Source organism: Octodon degus, unplaced genomic scaffold (assembly GCF_000260255.1).
Source record: "Octodon degus isolate 3935 unplaced genomic scaffold, OctDeg1.0 scaffold00155, whole genome shotgun sequence".
NCBI classification, from domain to species: Eukaryota; Metazoa; Chordata; class Mammalia; order Rodentia; family Octodontidae; genus Octodon; species Octodon degus.
The window spans coordinates 3,635,248-3,655,956 of NW_004524731.1; the positions used below are offsets into that span (position 1 = coordinate 3,635,248).

Consider the following 20,709-nt stretch of genomic DNA (forward strand, 5'->3'; position numbering starts at 1 on the left):
CTCCCCCCTCCCTCTCCCTCTCCCCATCTCTCTCCTTCCCTGTTTCTCTCCCTTCCTCTTCCTCTCCCTGTCTCTCTCCTTCCCTCTCCCTATTCCCTTCCCTCTCCCCCGCTCTCCCTCTTGCCCTCCCTCTCCCTCTCCTCTCCTTCCCTCTCCATCTCCTCCTCTCCCTCCCTCCCTCCCTCCCTCCCTCCCTCTCTCTCTCTCCTTGTTCTTCTGTTGGTGCACTATGTATCTCTCTGAAATGCTAACTTTCGCATGCTTGACTCAAATTTCCCACCTAGCCTCATGGGCTGCTGGAGTGAGGGGTGTGTACCAGTGGGCCAAGTGCATAATTATTTGTCCATTAATATTCTGCTTTGCCTATTTTTCAATTATCTCCTAAATTTTTCCTTCCATTCAGGTGAATTTATAAAATATTTGAACCAGAAAGTTCCCTGGTCTTATGACTTCTGTGTCTTACATTCAAGTCAAGAAAGCAAACAGGGAAACACCACCCTCACAGAGATAACTACAATTAGAAACTTTATTCTTGGTGATTCCTTTTTGTCTGAAATGTCACTGCAGTGAGTCTTGCTTCAGTTCTTAGAGACTCTTCCTTTTTATAGATAATACCTGAGATGAACTTGCTTCCCTAACTTTGTTCTGAGGTAGAGTAGTCTCTGAGGCCAAGCCCAGCCCAGAAAGTGCGCTGCTGGGGCTCTAGGACTCCCAGTAAGAGTAAATGAATGAAGACTTGTTTATCATTGGCAGTGGGATGTCAGCAGTGACTCAGGAGGACAGCAGGCAGGAGGGAGAAAGAAATGAAGAAAGGGGGAAAATGGAAGGGAGAAAAGGAGGGAGGGAGAGAGGGAGAGAGGGGGAGGGGAAGCATCGCTGACTTCCCCTGCTCTAAGCAAAGCATCAGGTCTGAAGCAGGGCTGGCTGAGAATCCAAGCCACACCTGCTGTGATGGCTGTGAGTGGGAAGAGGTCAGTCCAGGAAGCTGAGCTGAGGCAACCTGGAGACAGTGGGGAGACCGGCCCAGGCAGGAGGTGGTGCAGAGGCCAGGTGCAGGGCATGTGTGGCCAGGGCTCCAAGAAGCAGAGTGGCCTGACCAAGTGTGGCAAAATGAAGTGGAAAGAGAGAAGCCAGGGACAGAGAGTGAGGTGCTGAGAGAGATTCGGGCCTGCATGCCGCACCTCCCTTTGAAACATAGCAAGCCATGGATGTGTATGTGTGTGGATGCAGATGTGGTATGGCTGCGCAGGTGGTGTGTGTGTGTAGTGTGTGTGTGTGTGTGTGTGTGTGTGTGCAGGTGTGGTATGGCCTTGCAGGTGTGTGTGTGTGTGTGTGTGTGTGTGTGTATACAGATGTGGTGTGACCATGCAGGTGTGTGTGTGAACAGGTGTGGTGTGGATGCAGGTGTGGTGTGTCCATACAAGTGTGTGTGTGGATACAGGTCTGTGTGTGGATGCAGGTGTGTATGTACATGCAGGTGTGGTGTGGATGCAGGTGTGGTATGGCCGTGCAGGTGTGGTATGGCCCTGCAGGTGTGTGTGTGGATGCAGGTGTGGTGTAGTTCTGTGCTGCACACTCACAAGGGAACATTAGTCCACCAGAAAGGAAACCTTGCTGCTATTTGTGGTAACATGGATGAGCCTAAAGGATGTTCTCTTAAATGAATGAAGACAGGCACAAAAAGACAAACACTACATAATCCCAGGTCCACAGAGACCACAGAGGTAGGAACTCGGAGCAGGGGAGCAGGACTGTGGTGAGCAGAGGCTGGCGTGGGAGTCAGGAAAGGTCAGGAGTAGATGTCAGGGACTAAAAAGAGGAAACTGAGGTCAAAGGCACAGGGAACTAGGAGAGTTTGTGCTGCTGCTCTGTGCGTGGTGGGAGCCTTCACCGCAGACCCAAGGTTTAGTGCTTAGGGAGCCAGGGCAGGGGCTGCTGGGCAGCTGGAGTGGGTGGGTGATGAGGGAGGGGTCCTGTGTCTCCTGCCCCCCTGCCTGGCCCACTCTCTTTCCCTGGCCCCTGCCAAACATCCAGCTTCTGGGAGGGGCTCGCAGAGAGCTGCAGATATAGAGCCAGTGTTCTCACTGCCAGTACTTACTGTTTCCAGTAAGAGGTCCCTGGGGAAATGACGCACAGGTGTATGTTCACAGGATCACTGGGTGTCAACTTGCAGTTCCTCCATTTTGTTTGTCATCTGCCCCAGTAGGAGAGAGAGAGAGAGAGAGAGAGAGAGAGAGAGAGAGAGAGAGAGAGATCGCAGAGTTAGTGCCTCTTGTGTCCTGCCCTGCCTGCGTACCTGTGCAGCGGGCTACACACCTTTATAAATAGCAACAAGAGAGGGCCATCTGTGGGGTGGCCGGGAGCTTCCTGAAGCTGGCTGGTGATCCCCAGCTGCAAAACTCTCATGCTGAAATCTCAGGAAAGTAATTGTTCGCAGTGTTTTATTTATAAATGGATATGAGAAGGGCCAGCCAAATAGCTCAGCGCATTAAAGCAGCTGCAAGCAGGCTCAGGGACTGGGGCCCGCCCCAGGGCATGTGGAGACAGCAGTTGAGACTGGGCGTGCTGGAGCACGCCTGTAATCCCTGCTCTCGGGAGCTTGTAACCAGGCAGATAACTGAGTCCAACCTGGTAGTGAGACCCTGTAGACCCTTCCCTAAAATACAGAAAAAATGTATATATAAATGGATATTGGAAACAACGTGTTTATTAATCATCTAGCAGCACATTTTGCATTCTGGACAGTCTTTGTGTAATGGATCCATCCCGATCTGTGAAGTTGCATTATGCCATTTCTGAACTTTCATATTTGATAATGTCATTTGTCGTATAAAAATTCCATCCTACGCCTGCCACGTATTTATTTTCCATCAACATGCAAATCATAGAGCAAGAAATATGTTAATCATCATGCAGCCGCTGTAACTGTCCTGGCTTTTGTGTCCTCCTAGAGAGCTGAGAGTTCTACTGTAGGAAACTTAGGAACTATTCGTCTATTAAGCTCATTGTTCACTTAACAAGATGTTCTTAAAGGACAAACAAGTGGGGAAAGGGTCGGAGCGAGAGAGGAGGCGCAGAGGGTCGGGGCAGGGAGGCAGCTCAGCACGGGACGTGTGTGTGTGCCTAGGAAGCAAGGCCAGGAATAGAAACCATGTTTAGATAGTGCTTCGAGGACTCTGCTGCCTGCACGTACTGCTTTCCATGACCAGATTTAGGGAAAGCAACATAGACATTATCACCTTTTTTATAGATTAAATAAGCTAATACTTTAATAAGCAATTCTTGAGTTTGACTCAAAGAAGTATCACGACAGAACTGTAGTAGGCTCTACCAGCTCTTGCTCGGGGGCTCCGTGTGGGGCTCTCACGTGGCACGGAGCGGGGCAGGAGTCGCGCTCAGCTGAGCGGGCTCTGCGCAGCCAGGGGAGTGCCATCTCCAGAGGAGGGGGACAGCGTGCAGACACACGGCCGCTGCCTCACCGGGGCATTCTTGGGATTGCTGGCCAGAGGCTGGCATACCGTGTATGTTGCTATCGAAGCCAGGAGAGCCCCTCACACAAAGGCCTGGGCATCACCCAAGGTCGGCGGTCCTGACAAGGAGGAGGGAGGCTCTGAGCCCGAAGTAAGGTCTACTTAAACTGATACACAGAAAGATGAAGTCACACGTATTACTGGCCTACTGTGAGGTGTATCTATACCTATATCTCACAGTGTATGTAATGTTTAAGCCTGCCTATTTCCTCAAACATTGATCATTCCTGTGGTGAAAACACTGACGATCCTTTCTTCTAGCCTTTTAAAATAGGTATGTTCATTATCTGTATCCAGCCTTCCCAGTAAGCCCAGATTTCCTCTCTGTGCAACTTAGAATCCACTGGCCACCATCGCCTCGCCCCGCCCCGCCCACTGTCCCTGCCTTCTGTTAACCTCTGGTCTGGGAAACCAGCTTCTTTAGGCTCAGCACATGCGTGGGACTCGTGGGGCTGTGCAGGACATGGCCTCCTGCACCTCGCTCTTGCGCTTCAGCAATGGTTTTCGGTGCTGTTAGCACAGCGAGCCCATTCGTGCCACCACAGACAATGGTTTCCTCCTCTGGTCACTAGGCAGCTCCCCCCGGTGCACACCAGCCACATTTTCTTCATCTGCTCCTCTGCTGGGGGCACCTGCTGTCTCCATTTCTGACTGCTTTGAGCAGAGCCACACATGCCAGACGTCAGGTGTCCTGTGGACACGGCGATCCCATCTCCCGTGCATAAGCATCCAGTAAGTGACTTGTGGGGTCGTGCGGCAGCTCTGTTCTTTGTTTTCGAGAGCCCCGTGCTCTCTGTAATGGCTGCACGGAGTTGCACCTTGCCCGAGTGCGCAAGGGCTCCATTCTCCAAAGGGCTGTTATCTCCAGTTCTTGTCAACAGCCATTCTTGGTGGAGTGAGTGATATTTCACTGTAGGTTTAATTAAATTTCCCTGATGATTTCTGAGAAGCATTTTTATGTATCTGTTTTCCATTTATAGACTTTCTTTTGAGAAATTTAAATATACTGCTAATTTTCCCCAATTTTTTTTAAGTTCCGTTGTTGAATATTATAGGTGTGTAAACTCAGCAAAATATTCTAAAAGAGTACAGAAGCCATGCTTGTTTTCTGCTATTTTATTTTAAAGAGAAAAAAGAAAAACAAGAACAAAGACAAATCAAAGCAACATGAAGCAATAAAAATGGTACAGAATTTCAAAATAAGAATAGAAAATTAACAATTGTTGTTATATTATGTATTGTTACCAGAAAATTTGTTGCTCAGATTACCAGATATAGGAATGTTTAATTAAGCTCATATTTTTATTGAATTATTGCAATTATTATATCCTAGGTATCAAAACCTTATCAAATATATCATTTGAGAAAAATTTCTTCCACTCTCCAAGTTGTCTCCTAAGACAGGGAAGCTCCTGTGACTTGTGATGCAAAGATGGTGAGGTTTTCAGGGCAGCTTCTCTATAGGGCTCAGCCTTCTCAGAAAGGGAAAAGCGCCTGAGCAGAAGCAGAGGGCGGGAAGCTGAAAAGTGTTAAGGCGTACAGACAGGCACGACTCTCGCCTCTCTACGTGTCTAGCCCTTTCCTCCACTAATGGCCTTTAAGAGGCAAACTCAGCACTAACGTGTCTGTGCTCCCTCGCAGTCATGCCTGCGTGGGAATAGCGAGAGGTAGCTAGGATGGACTGGGCCGGGACCTGTCCACGGTCCTGGAGCCGCGCTCAGCTGGGCGAAACGAGTGCTCCACCACTGGAGTGAGGACCTGTCCATGGTTCTGGACCCAGGCCCAGCCGGGCGAAACGAGTGCTCCGCCACTGGAGTGAAGTCTTCTTCCTCTCGTGCTTGCTTTCTCCTCTCTCTCTCTCTCTCTCTCTCTCTCTCTCTCTCTCTCTCTCTCTCCCTTTCTTTCTTTCTTTTTGCAATAAGGTCTCAATAAGTCTCCAGAATATCCTTCGACTTAGACGTCGTTATTTTCCCTCCTCAGCCTCCTTAGTAGCTGAGATTATAGGTATACAGCTGCTAGCCCATCTAAATATACTAAGAGATACTTTTAAAAACAGTGGCAAAAGTCCCTGGAAAACAGTAGCATTCTTGGGTTCTCTGGTTAAAAACTGAAAACTAGTATATGTTTCAGTGGTCTGGGGAATGTAAACAACATAAATCATAATGTAATCTGTGATCACTAGTCATGAGTTGGTCTTAACCTCATTCTGCATGTTATATGAAGGAAATAAAGTATTCTGATGTCCTTTCCTACGTGCACAGCTTGCAAAGCCAACTGCAGATGTCACTTTATTCTCTGTTGGTTTACCCATGGATTGAAGATGAGAAGTATTCACTCTGAGGCAAATTTCTCCCAAAAATCACTTTTATTTTTATATTCATGACTTTTGTTCATTGATGTAAGAAAGTTTCTATTCACTAAGCTACTTATTCATTTAAACAACAGAAAAAATCTTTAATCACTCATGAGACTGCAATTCTGTTAAGCTCCCTACACTCTGTGTGTGTTCACTCTCAGCTCTGCCTTGCATGTGCGTGAGCCTGGGTCTCGCCACCCTCCCGCTTCTCCCCTCAGCAGACCTCTCCCATTTTGCTACACCATCAAGTGTGTCTATTAATTAGTCATAATCTTATTTAGTTGGTTGTGTTATTTTGCTTCATGATATTTTTGGCTTCCCAATTGGTGGATTTGCCTACTTTTACATAACTGAAAACTGGAACCAGTGAGATAGCTCAGTGGACTAAGTGCCTGCTTACACAAGTGCAGGGACTGCAGCTCGGTCCCTGGCGCCACATGCCATGACAGCTCCACCCCCAGGGCTGGTAGAGACGATTGAGTATGAGTGTGAGGGCACAGGCCTATCACCCCAGCACTGGGGAGGCTGTAAACAACAGGATCACTATGAGTCCGAGCTGCGTAGTGAGACCCTGTAACTACCAAATACATTAAATAATAATAATAATAATAAAATGAAAACTTTCTTTTAACAACTATGAAATTGGGATGATTACATTGAAATCTGATTTGTCTTTCCAGGTAAAACAAAAACATTTTACTACATTACTCAATTTAAAAACTAAGTGTATTGTAGACATACCTTTGCTGCTACGTTTCTCAAACGGCTGAGTGAATGCAGGCACGGGGTACAGCACAGAATGCGGACCCCGAGTATGCGCCGTGGGTTGAAGGCTGGAAGCTCAGTAACTGCCCAGAACACACTGACGCAGTCACTGTCCCACTGGTCAGAAACAAGCCGCCCAGTTTCTCATTAATGTGCACTGTGTGAGGGACAGGAAAAGCTCAAGGTGTACGCCTGGCTCTCATGCATTTTCAAACATTTGCTTGCAAGTGGACTTTAAATGATATCCACTATTGTTTCAATTTGAAAGTCTATGATGAAAAGAGAGGTTTTAACTCCGCCACAATGTGTTTTAAGGGCCGGGGAGATGGCTCAGTGGAATAAGCGCTTCCCTGGCAAGCGCAAGGGCCTGAGTTCAAGCCCTGGTTCCGCCAAAAAAGAAAAAAAAAGACCACAATGTTTTTTAATTCTGACGTTTATCTTCAAGTTGGCGTTCAAGCTCTTCTATGTGTCTCTGTATCTTATTCTTACAAATATATTTCAAATAATTATAAATAACATTCCTCTCTCAGAATGCTGCAGATGTTCTTTGCCATTGTGGTTTTAAGTATTAGTTTTGTGTGTTTCTCTTCAAACAGTAGTACACGGGTTGGCTGTTCATGTCGCATTACAGTCTTCCAGCAGAGTGCGTCAGGCTCGCGTACATGAGCCAAGTGCTGCGCCGTCTCCTGCACGTTCGCTCACCCATCATGCCATAACTTAAGCCATTCTGGTTTTTTACAACCTGTTTATGAAAGGCTTTCTGATATTTTTCAGGTCCTAGTTCAGTATTTCCAGTGACTTTGTCAAGTGAGGCTGAGTCATGAGGGTACAGGCATCCACTTCTGATCAGTGCTGACTTTTTTATTTAGGGGTATTTTAGAAAAATGCAATGCATTGTCTTTGGAAGACATCCTGGAAGATAAACGGATAATTAAATGTGACTTTTGAAACTATCCAATTGAATAATTAATTAAAATTCACTGATTTGTCTTTTCAGGTAAAACATGCTTCAAAAACTCTTTACTACATTGCCCAATCTAAAAATTAAACATAGCTGTAGGTGTGCCTAAATCTAAACCTAAACCAGATTAATTTATATTTAAAAGCATATTATTCAGTGCAAATCATAGATGGATAGGACTTCTTCAAGTACTATTTTGTATCCAGATATGACGAACATTGCTGTTCAGAAAGTGACATCTCTTACAAAAGTCTTGCACCGCAGAGGCCGACCACTTCTGACGGGCAAGCGTCCAGCAGTTCGCTCTGTTTCCCGACGATCTCACACTGTCCTGGACAGCATTCTCTGCAGGCTTGGTGTTCATCAAAATCAGTGCTATGGAATATGAACACGCATCTGTTTTAAATGTCTAACACGCAAACACAGTGCCCGCCGGGCTCTCTGAGAGGTGCTCCGTGGCCGCGCAGGCAGAAAGCAGGGTGAGCAGTGCCCCAGCCTGGCCACCTACCTAGCGAGCCACCACTTCCCAGCCACGGTGCATGCTGAAATGCCCCCGAGAGTGACAATACCAACCAATGAAAACACCAGTGGTGGGGAAACAGTGTTTCTTGGCTATCCGCTGACCTTTTCCTTCTCTTCCACTTTGTATTTTCTGTTATTTTTGTTTTTGTGTCATCAACTCCTGTTCCCAGCTAAGTTGTCATAAAGCCTCGCCCATGGCCGCTCCCCTGTGGAGCGCCTATGCCCGGGTGTGCACGTCCAGCGGGCAGAGGCCTCCCAACCTGAGCTTGGGACTCTGAGGACCGATCATGAGATGCGGAGCCAGGATGCTGCGGCCGCTCATCGAGGCCCGGAGAGCCACCCCCGGGACATGCTGGGGGTCATAACATGCCCTCGTGCCCGCTGACCCATCCACCATCCAGAGCCACGGTCTGAGCCGCGCCACTCCGTGGCGAGGACTGCACCTCAGCACCCCAGAGCTGACCGTCGTCCTCGCTCAGCGCGGTGCCAGGGCCAGGGCGGCCGGGCCGGGTGAGGGGTGGACAGCGTGGACGTTGCCTTCCCAAGGTGGCCCCGGTGTGTTTGCAGGAGAACGCGGCTGAGCGGCTTGCTTCCACCTCTCACAGTGAGCGCCTATGAGTACCTGCCCCTCTGATACTTCAGAAGGTACATTTGCAGACTGAGGAGTTGGCTGCATGGCATTGTGCCATCCAGAAGTTATGTTTAATTTAATCCTCCCACCGCAGCGCCGGCTTCTGATAACTGCCGCGTCCCCTCTCGGATGACAGTTCATCTTTTTGTGTAATAAAAGTGTTACAACTTGCTTTGCTTTGCAACTCGTCTTGTACAGAGAGAACTTAAATTTGGAGAATACAGCGAAATCAGAGGAAAGAATAAAATGTTAATGTTGGGAAGTCTTCATTGGGTGTTACTAGTCATGAATATACAAATGAAATATTCATGCTTATAAAATATCACTCTAAACATTTTCACATAATCAAATATATTGCACATTTACATTCATATAGGATTTAATTAATACTGAGCAAACATGTCTTATTTGAACTTGTCTACCTCATCTTCCTCTGAATAGATTTAGACTTGCCTTAAGACTACCAGAGTGTTCCACACCTCAGTTTCTTTCATCTGCCCTTCGCCCAGCCCAGGAAAGCCAAAGTCCTCGTCCTGGCAGTGACCATCCAGCCCATGATGCGGCTGGCCTTCTAATCCTCTGTGAGCCTTTGTGTAGAAAAATAAGCAAATCAGAAGGGTTCCTCTGATCACCTCCATTTTGGGCTCAGAGCATGTTCATTCATGGTTGATAGGGTCATGCTGGGGACACCTTCATTCCGGAAGCATCCTGAGACACTGCTGTCGCTCTCTGTCCCTGCAGCTGAAGGCGCGTGTGGAGGAACCCTGCGTGGCACCAGCAGCACCATCTCAAGCCCACACTTCCCGTCTGAGTATGAGAACAACGCCGACTGCACCTGGACCATCCTGGCCGAGCCTGGGGACACCATAGCGCTGGTCTTCACTGACTTCCAGCTGGAGGAGGGGTATGACTTCCTGGAGATCAGCGGGACAGAGGCCCCATCCATATGGTAAGTGGGGGCGGGAGGCCGCCGGGTGACTGTGCGTGCTCCAGTGCCTACTGTTCTTGGGCAGTGTTTCCAACCAATGTCCTGCGCCAGCATCAGAGCCCAAGGCTGGACCCCTTAACTGACTCATCCCACAGTTTGCAGCTTGCCTTTGCTTTGGTGTTTGGTACTAGTAAAGTTCCCTGTGCATTTGAACACAGTCCTTCTGACATCAAGCTCAATGGTTAAAGCCACACTGGAGGTGGCAGCAAGGGAACAGTGGATCAGGGTCACTGAGAAGTGGACTTGGGCTGTGCAGTTGCTTTCATTCTTGCTGACTGAGGCTGCTGCAGATCTGCAGTGCTGTTTCTGTTCCTCCTTGCCTGGGGCCTCCAGTCCAGGGCCCCTCCAAGGACAGGCATGAGGTCCTAGAGTGTCAAAGGCAGATCTAGTTAATGTAAAGGCAAACCTGGGGCCGGGGAGATGGTTCAGTAGAATAGGCACTTGCCTGGCAAGCATAATGGCCTGTGTTCAATCCCCAGTTCTGAAAAAAAAAAAAAAAAAAAGCTTGACCAAAAAAAATAAATAAAGGCAAACCCACCCTGCCCACACAGTCTCATCCAGGGGCCGGTCCGTGCTCCGAGTGTGCGTGAGCACAGGCCCAGCAGTGCAGGGCTGCCATCAGTGTCCATGGGGCTTCGGAAGTGTCGGCTCCAGGGAAGCACAAGCTGAACACAGGCGTGATTTGAATGTGACACTTACAGAAGCAGATGTCTAAAGACTTAGGTTCCAGCTCTGATGACTTGCTGGTTTTGAGTTGAACATTTGTTCTAATTTGGTTTTTGCTTTGCTTTAGTTTTCTACTGTAGATCTTGACTTGTGAAACAATTTGGGGATGAATTTGTGACACTCAAGCGAGGTGTCACAGAGAAACACATATGTGGGTGAGAGAGTGAGGAGTGGTTGTAAACATTTCTGGAGGTTCAAGTTTCCACTTCAGTGCGGAGGTTAAGTAATAAATATGCCTACTGTGGAGCACATTGAACTTGGACTGAGCTCCGGTTGTCAAAGCTCAGGTCCCCCAGCCGAGAGCGTGCGTCCCTGGATAAAACCCTTCCTTCTCTGACTTTTATTGTGTTTATGATTAGTGAAATTCCAATTAGAAAAAGAAAGTATAACACACCTCTATCTCCAAGGCCTTTGCTTTCGTTGATTCACCTTTTTGGTTAGCATGCACGTGCTTGTTTTAGATCTTTGATCCCTGGAGGATTTGCTGGAATTTTTGCTCAGTGGGTCGCGAGCCTCTGAGCTATTTGTGACCTGCATCTCCCTCAGAGTCACAGACTGACCTGGACTCCACCTTGGCCTCCCATAAGCAATCTCATGACACTGTGGAAAGTTTTGTGTAAAGAAAGGTTAAATTAAAATTGGTATTGTTAAAATTAATTCATTATACATTTACTGAGGGCCTAATCTCTACCACACTTTGTCGGAGTGAGGTGGTCCACCATAGCCTAACTTTTAAATGACATTCCTTTATTTTATAAAGTTCCGGAACTAGAAAGTACATCTCAGGGCTCCGCAGAGACTATACAGTTAACTTCAAAGGTCGTATTTGTGTGAGTTTGCGGATACTGGCTTTGCTGGCAGGTGCCAGACTGCAAGAGCTCCACAAGCATACGCAAATGAGTTAGTGCTTTTGAAATCTACTGATGGATTTTGTGAAATAAACTTACTTCATGTAAAAAAGAAAAATAGACTGTGGATGGCAGGGCAACATCTGAAATGAAAATAAGAGATGCCAAGCAAGTAAAAAGTGCCAAGACTGGGGTGGGAGTGGGTGTGCGCCGGCGCATGGGGGCCTTCTCTGCAGGAGCTGAGGTCCTTCCAGCCCGCGGCCTCCTTCCCACGTGAGGGGCCAGGTGACATTCCTATCCTTAGCATTGCCCTGTTCCTCTGCTCTCTCACCTTCTTTCTCTCTAGCTTCTTTTTCCTGCTGCTCAAGCTCCTACTCTGCCTTCCCAGACACATTTTCCTGAAGAGCAGCCGTGGAGAATTTGCACAGGAATGTGAGGCAGGGCCAGGAACCCTACGCGGTGTGTTCTGTTTGTAATGCCCAGTGGGCAGAAGCTCCAGGGCACAGAGCAGCCTCAGACCGCTGTGCTGGACCATCCTCAGGGTGACCTGGGAGGTTGCTCCCAGGACCTTGGGGCTGAAGCCTGGCTTTCTCTAGGCCAGATATTGTGCAGGAAAACTGATGGAAGTTTCCATGGAACTTTGGCCCTATGTGGCCTCTGGTCCTCTTAGCCAGATGGGCCTTTGCTCTCTTGGCCATCGTTCAATCTTTCAGGGCCCTCCTCCTTCCTGTGGTCTTCTAACTTATGCCATTGTGCCCTCTGTTCGGTGCCTCGTTGCTCTTGTCATTGCCCATTTCATGCCCAAGCACCCTCAAGGACCCTAGGCTGGACTAGAGTGAGAGATGGCAGGGCCTCCACTGGACTCAGCAGAGTGGGGGCACAAGGCCGATGGGGCTTCTCCTCGCTGCATCCCCCCGCCTTTGTGGGGCCAAGCATCAGCAGTGTGGGTCCAGGGCACCTTCTCCAAGGGCAGCCTAGAACCTGAGCATCCTCCAAGTTGTGAGGTAGAGCACAATACTGCAGGGAGACCAGAACTGCAGGAAGACGGGGACCCGCAGCAATCCTAGGCTGCATCAGTAAACAGCGGTGCAGCGGGGTGTTGCAGCTACTGATGTCTGTGTTTTTATTTGTTTTCACGTTTGTGACACTTGGCACCTACCATAATGACAAAAAGATGTCTGGCCATGGTCGCACCTGGGATTGCTTTTCAGTGGCTCTCTCAGACTCCAGCTATTCTTCAGTGGCAGGTGACACAGGAAACAGGTCCTCCCAGTCGGCCATGCGAGTTTCTGTGAGCACATTTAGGATGTGGAGCTGGCGATGGAAGCGGCCTTTCACTATTTATACAAGTGCATGTAATGTGGCCTATCTTAAAAACTATTATTTTACCATAATTTTGGTTACAATCTTTGAAATGCATAATGGCCCAAATTACTATATTTAGCAGATTTACCCATCCTGGAATGGCGAGGAAAATGCCCAAGAGCACGGGGTGGGTACCACCTCCTCTACCGCAGGCTGTGCGGGAGCTACAGGGACTGCCTTGATGGCCGGAAGGTGCCGAGGGCACTGCACATGTAATTTTCCAATAAGCTGCTTTTAAAAGACAGAATATACGAGCGAGAACACTTTCAGAAGCTACTTGGAAAATTGTTACGAATAATAATAGGATTAGCTTTATAGTCATTAAATTCAGAGTGAAATTAACAATTCTGCTATGTGGTGTGAGGGTTGCCGTGGTGATGGTAGATGCAGGCTAAATATAGCACCTGATGTCACACACCCAAGCCATCTTACTGAAATGAGAAAGGCCGTGTGGTGAAAACTGGCTGCCTGCTTGTGCATCAGACGAAACCGGTTGCTGGAACCGACCAGATTTAACGCTGTGTGGGCCGGCTTCGTGTTGGCCTCTCACTCTAAGAGGGCAGCAGCTCCCAGTTCACCATGCAGCAAGGATGGCAAATTATGCTGTTTCTTGCAGTTTAGGAGAAAGAAAGCAGTAGCAGCCCAAACAGCCCTGTGCTCTTCCTCTTCCCAGAAGTGATTTGATGGCGTAGCTGCGAACTTGTAACTCGAATTATCAACAAGAATGAAAATTGATTTTATTTCAATCGTAAGCTACTAGGAAGTCTAAATGAGGATGTGGCAGTGGGAGAGATTCAGACTACATTGTCTGGGCAGGAACCAGGGAGTAAGCCATTGCTCTCCTTAGAAGGTGCGTCTGATGGCAAGAAGAGCTGTTCCAGCCCCGCTGGGCCAGAGGGAGGGAAAGAGCAGCGTCTGAGGGCAGCCCAGGCACCGCTGGCTGCGCCTCTCGGCTGCCATGACAGCCCCACGGCCTCTCTTGCTGCTCAGCCCCCGCACGCCCCACGCCTCCGGGCCCTCGTCCACGTCGTCGCTCGGTAGCCCGACTCCTTGTCACATGGCGGCTCAGCCATGACACATATCTGCTGTACCTCATGCCAACAAAACTCACAAAAGGGACCAGAGCTGGGAGAGAACAGTGGGCATCACCAGGCAGAACCAGCAGGCGCCAGGGCCAGCCTCGGTGAGAGACGCGCGCGTGTAGCTGGGCCCGTGGGCTTGACCTGCCTGTCGCGGCCAGCCGGAGCCCAGCCAGCTCGCTAAGGCTGCAGGGTTCTGACCCTCGGAGTGGCGTCACTGCCCCCTCTGTCACCCCACTACAATCCACAGAGCCAAGGAGACAGAAAAGAGCTCCACTTTGCTCTGTTCCCATTAACACAGCACAACTTCACTTTTAAATCAATGTGATTGTTGTACTAGTTATTCAGAGGGCAAGATGCTGACACGATATCTTGCCTAAAACAATATTAGTACAAACCTTTCTTCTCAATGAATGAACTAAGAGAAAACAGCTGTATATCTATTCTATCTTGTGCATATATATATATATATATATATATGTATATATATATAAAACACAAAATGCTCCTTTATTTATATCCCCCTCTTTTTTTTCTCTCTCTCTGAATAACTACCACAAAGACAACAATATGCAATGTATCAATTATTGTAACTGTTCTACTAACCTGTTTTGCTTTGGTTTTTTTTTTTTTTTTGGCAGAGCCAGGGGTTGAACTCAGGCCCTTGCACTTGTTAGGGAAGCACTTATTCTACTGAGCCATCTCCCCGGCCCCCTAACGTGTTTTGAAACTGTTTCATTGCTGCCTTTTTCTCATTAAAATGAATTTTAAAAAGTAACCAAACTTGGTAGTATAACAATAAAAATTCATCACTCAAAAAAAAAAAAAAAAAAAACAAATCAAGCTAATCAGTGGCTAGGAACCCAAAGCAAGACTTCAGAGCCTTGAGCTGCTGGGGCAGCTTCAGAAGCCCGTGAGGGTCGGTGCCTACCCGGCTTGGGTTACTTGATAATTGGCTCCTGTAGCATGGGGCTAATTTCTAATGAGGTGGTTTGTAGAAGCACAGGGGAGGCACAGACCCCCAGGATCCATCCCTCCTTTCGCCTGTCCTCCCCTAGAGAGGGGGCACCAGCCCCTGCTCCCTGGAGTGCTGGGACTGCCAGTGTTGCCTGAAGACTCACTCGGCAGCTGTCCTGGGGCTGTGCCTGCCCTTCAGCCAGTGCCCCACCCCCCGGCTCAGGACAGAAATAGAATCAGCAAGCCAGAAACCAGCAAGGGGCAGCTTGCGCAGGCGCTCGCGTGTGGAGGCCTTCCTGGTTGCCAGGCACTCCCGCTGCATTTGGTTCTGCTCATTGGGCCTGCACAGCTGTGTCTGTGTTTGGCATTTCTCTGTCCTATGACCTTGAACTGCTTCACGTAGGTAGGCAAGGCAGTCTTGCGGCGTCACTGGGGACAGCAAGGGCATCGTTCAGGGACCTGGAGGGTGCCCGCATCAGTGCCTATGGCCACGTGCAGAGGAGCTGAGCTTGCTCATTGCATGCATGTCTAAGATGAACTCAGCATCATGGTTGTAGTCTGCACGCTGTGTAGCGTATACACTGCAACAATGCCACCAAGGCAGCATATAGAACAAGGGACATGTGTTCTATAGGTGTGCATGTGCAACTTACATGTCATTTTGTGCTAGGCCTGGAGCCTGTGCACATGGCTTAGGGCGCTGAGAACACAGATAGCATGCTGGTATAGCCTTGTCTCCAACTGTCTTTTACTCAAAATGTACTTTTCCAAAAGTTCTATGCAAGGTGTTTCTATAAAATTCATTTTGAATGTCAGCATCCACTGTTGGCTACGTACCAGGCACACATGGGCCATGTCCACCTCTGCTGCTAAGAGTTGGTGGAGCCCATTTTGCAGATGAGAAAGCTGGCTTCTGAAGTTCAAGAATTGCACTCCACAGCTAGCAAGGATGGAAGGGCCCTGGAGCACGTTGGCGAGCGGAGTCACCCCCTTTCCTTCCACCCACCAAGCTCTGCTTCCTTAGCTGAACTTCAGACAGAGGCCAGGGTGGTCGCCGGCCCTCTGCATCCGCTGCTCCTCCTGATTCTACTCTGTTGTATAGTGCGACCCCACCTTACAGCCCCCGCTTTGTGCCATGCTGTGCGGGCTGGCTACTGCCCGTGAAGCACATGGCACTCGCTAGCCTCGTGCATTTAGGGAAGAACTCTCATAAAGCACTCGACAGGTCTTCTGAAATCAGGATGCGTACAGGACTGGGGCGTTATGACAATGCCAGCTGACCGTGTGATCCGCCGCGGGGACCGCCCACCACTTGGTCTCATCTTATTTAAAAACAGTTTTAGTAAATCATTTACTTTATAGGCAATAAAAATAAATTCCCCTTTTAGGGATTGGATTTTATTTTCCTAAAATCCAAATACACATCTCTCTACTCTGTCAAGACAGGGTCTCGCTAGGTGGTTCAGACTGCCTTGAACTCACTATGTTGCTCAGGCTGGTTTCGAACTTGCCGTGATCCTCCTACCCTGGCCTCTAGAGTGCTGGGGTGTAGATGTGCACCACCATGCCCACCTCAGGGGCCTTCCGGCTTTGTATGTGGTTCTTCATCCAGAAAACAGCAAAGTAGCCCAAGTGACACAGACACGTTCCTGGTAAGGTGCAGGGCTGTCATAAGGACCCAGGTGGCAGTGCTCTTCCAGTCTGTCCCAGAAGAGGACCCGTTACTCACAGATTCTCCACATTGGCCAGTTTTCATGTCAAGGTGTTGCTGCTAGTCTCCATTTTGATGCCATCATTTAAAGTTTCCCTTGAAGATCTGAGGATCTATTTGTATTTTTCTTCTGAAAGTTCCCAACAATTTCACGGAAGAACGGTTAGGAGAATAAAGTAATTTTGTGCAATCTAATCCCTGTCGAACAGTGTGACATTTTTGCTTGATAGGCATGTGGCAAGCAAGCTCAACTGACCCTTTCCCTGCCCAGCGGCCTGGAACCAGAGCGGCCCACCTTCAGACATTATTACATCAAAGCAGCCGATCCGCTGGCTGGGAGCAAGCAGGAGTTCCGTGCCGCGGTGCTCCTGGCTGGTGCAGGACCCACAAAGGCCAAGCCCAACTTCTCAGTCGCCCTCTCTCTGTGATTTAGATTCTGTGTGGCTCAGACTCACCCTAGACGTGGCGTGGCACCGTGGAGTGAGGGCTCAGGGTGGGCATGTTTGCCTTCCGAGACCAAATCCCAGTGTGGACAAGACCACAGCCCCAGTGGGAGCCCTGGGAAGTGGACACACAGGGGACTGGGCAGAGCCCAGTGCAGGGCTGGCTGCACGTACCATGCGTGTAACAAAGTGCACGTCTCCTACTCCAAGAAGCGGTGGTGCGGCGAGCGCAGATTGTCCCGGACCACATCACTGCCTCCTACACTAGGGGCCACATCTGTAAAACTGCTTCTCACTTGTATCAGCTTTTAAAGTCTAATGTCTTGAAAGCAATCTTCACAAGATTTGAGTTGTAAAAAACATTTCTGCTTCTATTCTAGCCTTTTAAAGCCTTTATTTTCAATTTACTATGAATTTGTACTAAAATACACAGTAGGGCATATCACTTTAAAGGAAATTTTTACTGGGTTTTTGTTTGTTTGCTTTTTAGACGGGGTCTTACTATGTAGGGTAGGCTGGCCTTAATTCACTATTTCACCCAGGATGGCCGTGAACTCATGGAAGTCCTCCTGCCTCAGCCTCCTGAGTGCTGGGACCAAAGGCATGCACCACCTTGCCCAGCAGAAAGCAAAATTAGCACCTCAATGCTGAGATGTGTTTTGGGGCAATATATTCGATTAGATAGCAAATAGTTTTTAATGTTCAATTGCACTTGCCTGCATGCCACTCAGTTCCACAAGCAAGGACCTAACTGCTGCCCGGACCCAAGGACCGCGTTGAGTGCTGTGGGAAGTGTCCGAGGCCTGTGGCTCCAGGGTGCCTGCAGATGACAAGCCCTAGATGCCCCGGTGCCCCACAGATGCCTTCCTTACCTCTAGCATATAACACGCGCATCCTGCCGCACACGCTGGGTCTGCTCTGGATTCTTCACAAAGCCTGCTTCAGTGCAAATGCTGTGCACATCACTGTCCTACTGTACTGTTCAGGAAACAGTGACCAGGCAAAGCTGTGCACATGGAAATACAGTACTACTCTGAGCATTTGGATCCGCCGTTGGTTGAATTCGTGGACACAGACCCTGTGAGTGTGCAGGGCAGACTGCATCCACTTGGTTAGCATGTTCGTTCACACTTGAGTGTTGCACAACACGTGGGACTTTCTGTCAGTCATCCCCCAGGAGTGGTGGATCCAGAGTGGTCCTCAGTGCACTGCTGTGGCAGTGCCACACTCATGAAGGCTGGGGGCCAGAGGTGGCGTGGACCAGGTGGGGTGGCACAGACATTGCTTGGCCACAGCAACACTGTGCCCGTAGCTTGGTATTCTGACCATTCCAAATTTCCTTGAAAAGCACAGGCCAGGGCACTTGCGGGTTAGCTCAGTTGCTTAAGTGCCTGTTTGGGCAAACCCAGCCAGGCACACGGGACCACGGTTCAGTCCCCAGGCCCAACCCTAAGGCAGCCTGAGCTAGCACCAACCACCCCCCAAAAAAACCCAAAAGGCCAGGAATGTAGCTCAGTGGAGTAAGTGCCTGCCTGGCAAGCACAGGTCCTGAGTTTGATCCCCAGTACAAAAAAAAAAAAAAAAAAAAAAGTACAGGCCATTTTGGTAATTGTCCTACTTGAGAATTTGACATAAAGGGCTTGGTTTTCATTTAGAAGTAGAATGGTCCCAGGGGCTGTGGGCTGTCACAGAACTCATGCAAAGACTGCGTTGTCCAATGAGTTTCAGATGGGGGCTGCAGAGAATCGCCTGCAACTCACAGCTCAGAGACTCTGATTGAATCTGCTGAGCCAGCCCTGTGCTGGGGCTCATTCGTGAGGGGAAGGTGGAAGGCACAAGATAGCTGCCCTGCCCAAGCAAGAGCATTCGCGTTTTCGTTCCGCTCAGAGCTACAAAATAAAGCCCGTTTGGACTCTTTCCAAGAACTTGGGGTCCTCTGCCCTATGCTCCCATGTGCACTTGCTGTCCGACTGTCCACTGAGACACCACAAGGCTGGGTGGGGGGTGCTCCAAGTGAGACTATATTTCTTTGGGGCCTGAGGACAATGGGCATCTAGCGCTGAGGGTTTGGAGAAGGTTGTGCCACTCGTGGAGGTGCGGAGGCTCCCCTGAGCAGGCTGGTAGAAGCCCATGCCCATTTCTTTCTTTCTTTCTTTCTTTCTTTCTTTCTTTCTTTCTTTCTTTCTTTCTTTCTTTCTTTCTTTCTTTCTTTCTTTTTTTCTGTGTCAAAATCAAGAAACTTATATTTATATAATTAGAATCCTCAAAGTAGAAAGGGGTAGGCAATACATATTTAAAGATTTAAAATTTCTGAGTTTAGTTGAACTTATAACACCACATTTCCAAGAAAAATGAACCCTTTGCACATGAAATTTGAATAAAATCATACCAAGATACATAAAAATGAAATTGTCCAAAACTTATTGTAAAGAAAAAAATTATTAAAGCATATACATAAAAATATTAGCTATGAAAGAACAAAATTAAATAGGATCTTATTCCACATTAGAGAGGAAAAAAAAAAGACCAAGTATGTAAGAAACTAGACTAATTAAAGGACTGAAAGAAAGAGAAAAAAAATGTCTTCTCTGAATTTTGTACTCAGCAAACATACCTTTGAGAACTAAAAGTAAAATATTTTTCAGTTATACAAACTTGAAATATTCCAATACTTCCAGACATAGCACATAGGAAATAAGGAAGAGCTTAGTTGGAAAGGCAAGAGAAGTTGCAGACGCTCCTGGATGAACAGTAGAGAGCTCTCAAAATGATAGTGATGCAGGACTACATAAAATATATTAGATGAACCCTTATTTAAAAGGTCATTAAATATTTCTATGAAACAGTACCAATCTTATGCCGGGTTATACACTTTTTTTCCGTGTGTGTGTGTGTGTGTGTGTGTGTGCGCGTGTGTGTAAAAGACAGGGAAGAAGCAATATAAAATCAACGGCAAACGGAAATATACTTTATAAAGTTTCTAATACTAGGAGAAAATATCATACCATGTCTTTTAAATAAATTATAAGTCAAAGACATAGTATAAGTCTTAAAACAAAAATTAAGATTAAGTGATATTCAGAAAATTTAATACTAATTAATTAAAAATTAAATGTTTCAAAACAATTGAACTAAAAAAAAAGTTTTCATGATAGCAAAGAAGTACTAAGAGTAAAACATAAGATAAATACTGGAATGGCAAATAAATGACCAGCACTTCTAACAGTTTGAGGATAGGATATCGCACAAAGTTCTAATGTGTTGTGGACATGGATAATGTCGTTGACACTTACTGGTGGCCAGATGTCGCTTGTGGGCCTGAGCTACTGCTATTTCCCTGAAATCCACCTGTAGACTCAGGTACAATCATGACCCATGGGGTGCAGGAGAAGCCCATTTCTAGAGTGTGTTGATGGAAATATTTTGCTGTTATACACAAAAGAATAACTGAAAGACTACTTTTGTATACCTCTTATTCTTCTGTGTTTGTTTGCCCTATTTGGTGGGTTCTTTCCATTCTCATTCATGGAGTTGTGATTATTTTCCTTCCTCTCTAGAACATCATTTGGTAGTCTGTGTAGGCTTCGCTTTGTCATCTTAAATTCTTAAGTTGTTTTTTGTCATGGAAGTAGTTCACTTCTTCATTATACTTGAAAGAGAGTTTTGCAGGATATAGTAGTCTGGGTTGGAATTTGGTTTCTTGCAAGATTTGTATTACTTTGCTCCAAGCTCTTCTTGACTTCATGGTTTGTGAAGAGAAATCTGACATCATTCTGATGGATTTTCCTTTAAATGTGATCTGTTTCTTTTCTCTAGCAGCTTTTAGT

At 47.6% G+C, this 20,709-nt stretch overlaps 1 protein-coding gene across 1 annotated transcript in view; it reads left to right on the top strand.

Annotated features, from left to right (window-relative positions):
- Csmd1 (CUB and Sushi multiple domains 1) overlaps window positions 1–20,709 on the top strand; it is a 1,642,653-nt gene that overhangs the window by 870,291 nt on the left and 751,653 nt on the right. Inside the window, exon 5 of the mRNA XM_012517218.2 lies at window positions 9,507–9,714. Coding sequence (XP_012372672.2) covers window positions 9,507–9,714 — 208 coding nt within the window. The remainder of the gene's footprint in view (window positions 1–9,506; window positions 9,715–20,709) is intronic.